We start from the raw sequence: 2,179 nt of genomic DNA on the forward strand, positions 1-2,179 counted from the left end.
CTATATTGCTTACATTCCTCCACTCTTAAAAGATCTCAAAACTTGGTGGGAACGCGGTAGCCTGTCAAATATGATGAACTACCTGCTCATCCTTTTCATTTGTAAGCTTGACAACGTCAAAAGAGAGCGGTCGAATGTCTGGTTCTACCTTGACATTTTCTTCCACGCTCTTCTCACCTATCGCCATTCACAATTCTTAATCGTACATAAATATCCCTCCGATTCATCTTTAATCGCAACGTGAAGAAGCCATTCACTATATTTTCAGACGCTTCTGCAAACTTTTAGTTTCTGGTAGAAAGGCTTTGCGCGACATCAGAGTCTTCATATTAATTGATTTCTGATGGAAGGCGGCAATAATAGCAAAGCCAGCGGTGACATTTCCAAAAAGAGGCGAGTTAAATCATTGTGTAGGGGAATAAAGGCTTTGTCCCCTCTTCGCTACCTTGCCAAAGCCAGAGACTTTTATATGAAAAGCATATCTGAGTGTGCAGGGAGGGCTAATTATAGCGGTCTTGGTGTTTCTATTCTCGGCCTGCCAAAGAGCTTCAGCATCTGCTCTCTTAGAAATGATGATGAATTTGCTGAGCTTGTTAGTGCCGCTTCACAGAGGAGCGAATCATCTCCTGTGGCACAACAGAAGGTGATTCCGAAAAGCTTTAGCAGTAATAGGGCACCTTCTGTGGGAAGGATTGACGAGGACAGCCCCTGCTATTTTGGTGGGTCTTTCAGAAAGATTGCTGCCCAACCAGATCTTCGTTTCCCTCGTACGCGAAGCTGTCGTCCTGCGAGAACTTCCCTCTGTCCAAAATAAACTGTTGTGTGTATATGTGTGGGACCGTCGCATCAACATTACTGATCATGCTGATGTATTGGGTACATCAGATAGTTGGATCGTCCTACGTCTCTGATACTGGTCTTATCTTCTAACTGTCTTGTTTATGTTCTTATGGGCTAGACTTTATCGGTCCTACATCAAATCTATTTTCAGCAGTTCTAGTCAAATAGATGAAGTCTAATATGAATGTGGCGCGAGTATGGCAAATAGATACTTGAATCGATTAACACTTACATGTATTAATAGAATATAGAATGTAATCATCAATGATGCTACACGTCTGATATGAAAATTGTTCCAGTGATAATGCTTAATCCACATGAATCACAACCACCGTTAGTTTTGGTTGCCAGCTAATGTCTAGGTTTCCACCTTAGAAGAGCCTTTGTGTTTTATTTTTCCCTACTGTGGCAGTTGTTTCCTCTGTTAACATCTATAGGAAGCTATTTCTGCTCACTCTAGACAACTGTCTTGCTGTTGTGTTATGTTTTGTAATAAGTTTTTCTATATATTATATTGTTTGCATTTTTGCTAAGCACTCTCTTGTAGGAGTCCAACTCCACAGAGCTGCAAGCTACAAGAAGCTAGGAGTTGAGTCTGTATGAAGCGTTTAATTTGTTACTGAAGAAGGTTGTCATTGTGAATGAGTTGAAGCTCTATCAAATGTAATGTTTCTGCTGATGAATTTAATTTTCAATGTTTAGTTTCTATATTTCTGCTCCCTTTTTGTTCTAATGTTCTGATGGGAAGGGAGAAGAGAGGAATATCTGAGGTAGGCGGAAGAACTTGTTTGCTTATTGTGCAGCTTCTTTTCAGAGGATATATATAAAGGAAGGAAAGGAGAGATTGGGAGATGAAGTCGAGATAAGGCACAAAACCATCGTAGTAGAGTAATTGATTGGAAACAGAATCAAGATACCAAATGAATCATATGAAAAATGACAAACTAGGGAATTATCTGCAAATTACAAATAAATCGCTCACAAATACATGGTGTCCTCAACTTATTCTCGTTATAACCTTTCGCCCTTTTAAAGTTAAATACTATATTCTTAGCTTGCAAATGGAATGTTTAGTTGGTAGGCGATGATCGATTCGAGGAAAATTTTATGCTTATTTGTTTTTTAGTTCAAATAATATTCACAAACATGACTTTTCCAGAATTAATATCTTAAATCTTACTAAGATATATATGATGTGTTTTCTATTATTTTATTTAAGTATTAATATTATAAATAGTAGAAAAGAAGGCTCTCTAAAAGGTCACATCATCAAGTCTACAAGATACAGTCTTAATCAACAAATTTAAAATGACAAAATAGAAAGTTATTAAGAAACAAG

At 37.7% G+C, this 2,179-nt stretch overlaps 1 protein-coding gene across 1 annotated transcript; it reads left to right on the forward strand.

The window, feature by feature from the left end:
- The first annotated feature begins 343 nt into the window (after window positions 1-343).
- On the forward strand, window positions 344-814 carry LOC131876194 (uncharacterized). Its single transcript, XM_059221026.1, has one exon. It carries the CDS (start codon window positions 344-346, stop codon window positions 812-814), a length of 471 nt encoding a protein of 156 aa, XP_059077009.1.
- The last annotated feature ends 1,365 nt before the right edge of the window (window positions 815-2,179 follow it).

This window comes from Cryptomeria japonica, chromosome 5 (assembly GCF_030272615.1).
Source record: "Cryptomeria japonica chromosome 5, Sugi_1.0, whole genome shotgun sequence".
NCBI lineage: Eukaryota > Viridiplantae > Streptophyta > Pinopsida > Cupressales > Cupressaceae > Cryptomeria > Cryptomeria japonica.

Excerpts from the sequence above, each read along its gene's own strand:
- LOC131876194 (XM_059221026.1), top strand. The coding sequence starts at position 344 with ATGGAAGGCGGCAATAATAGCAAAGCCAGCGGTGACATTTCCAAAAAG.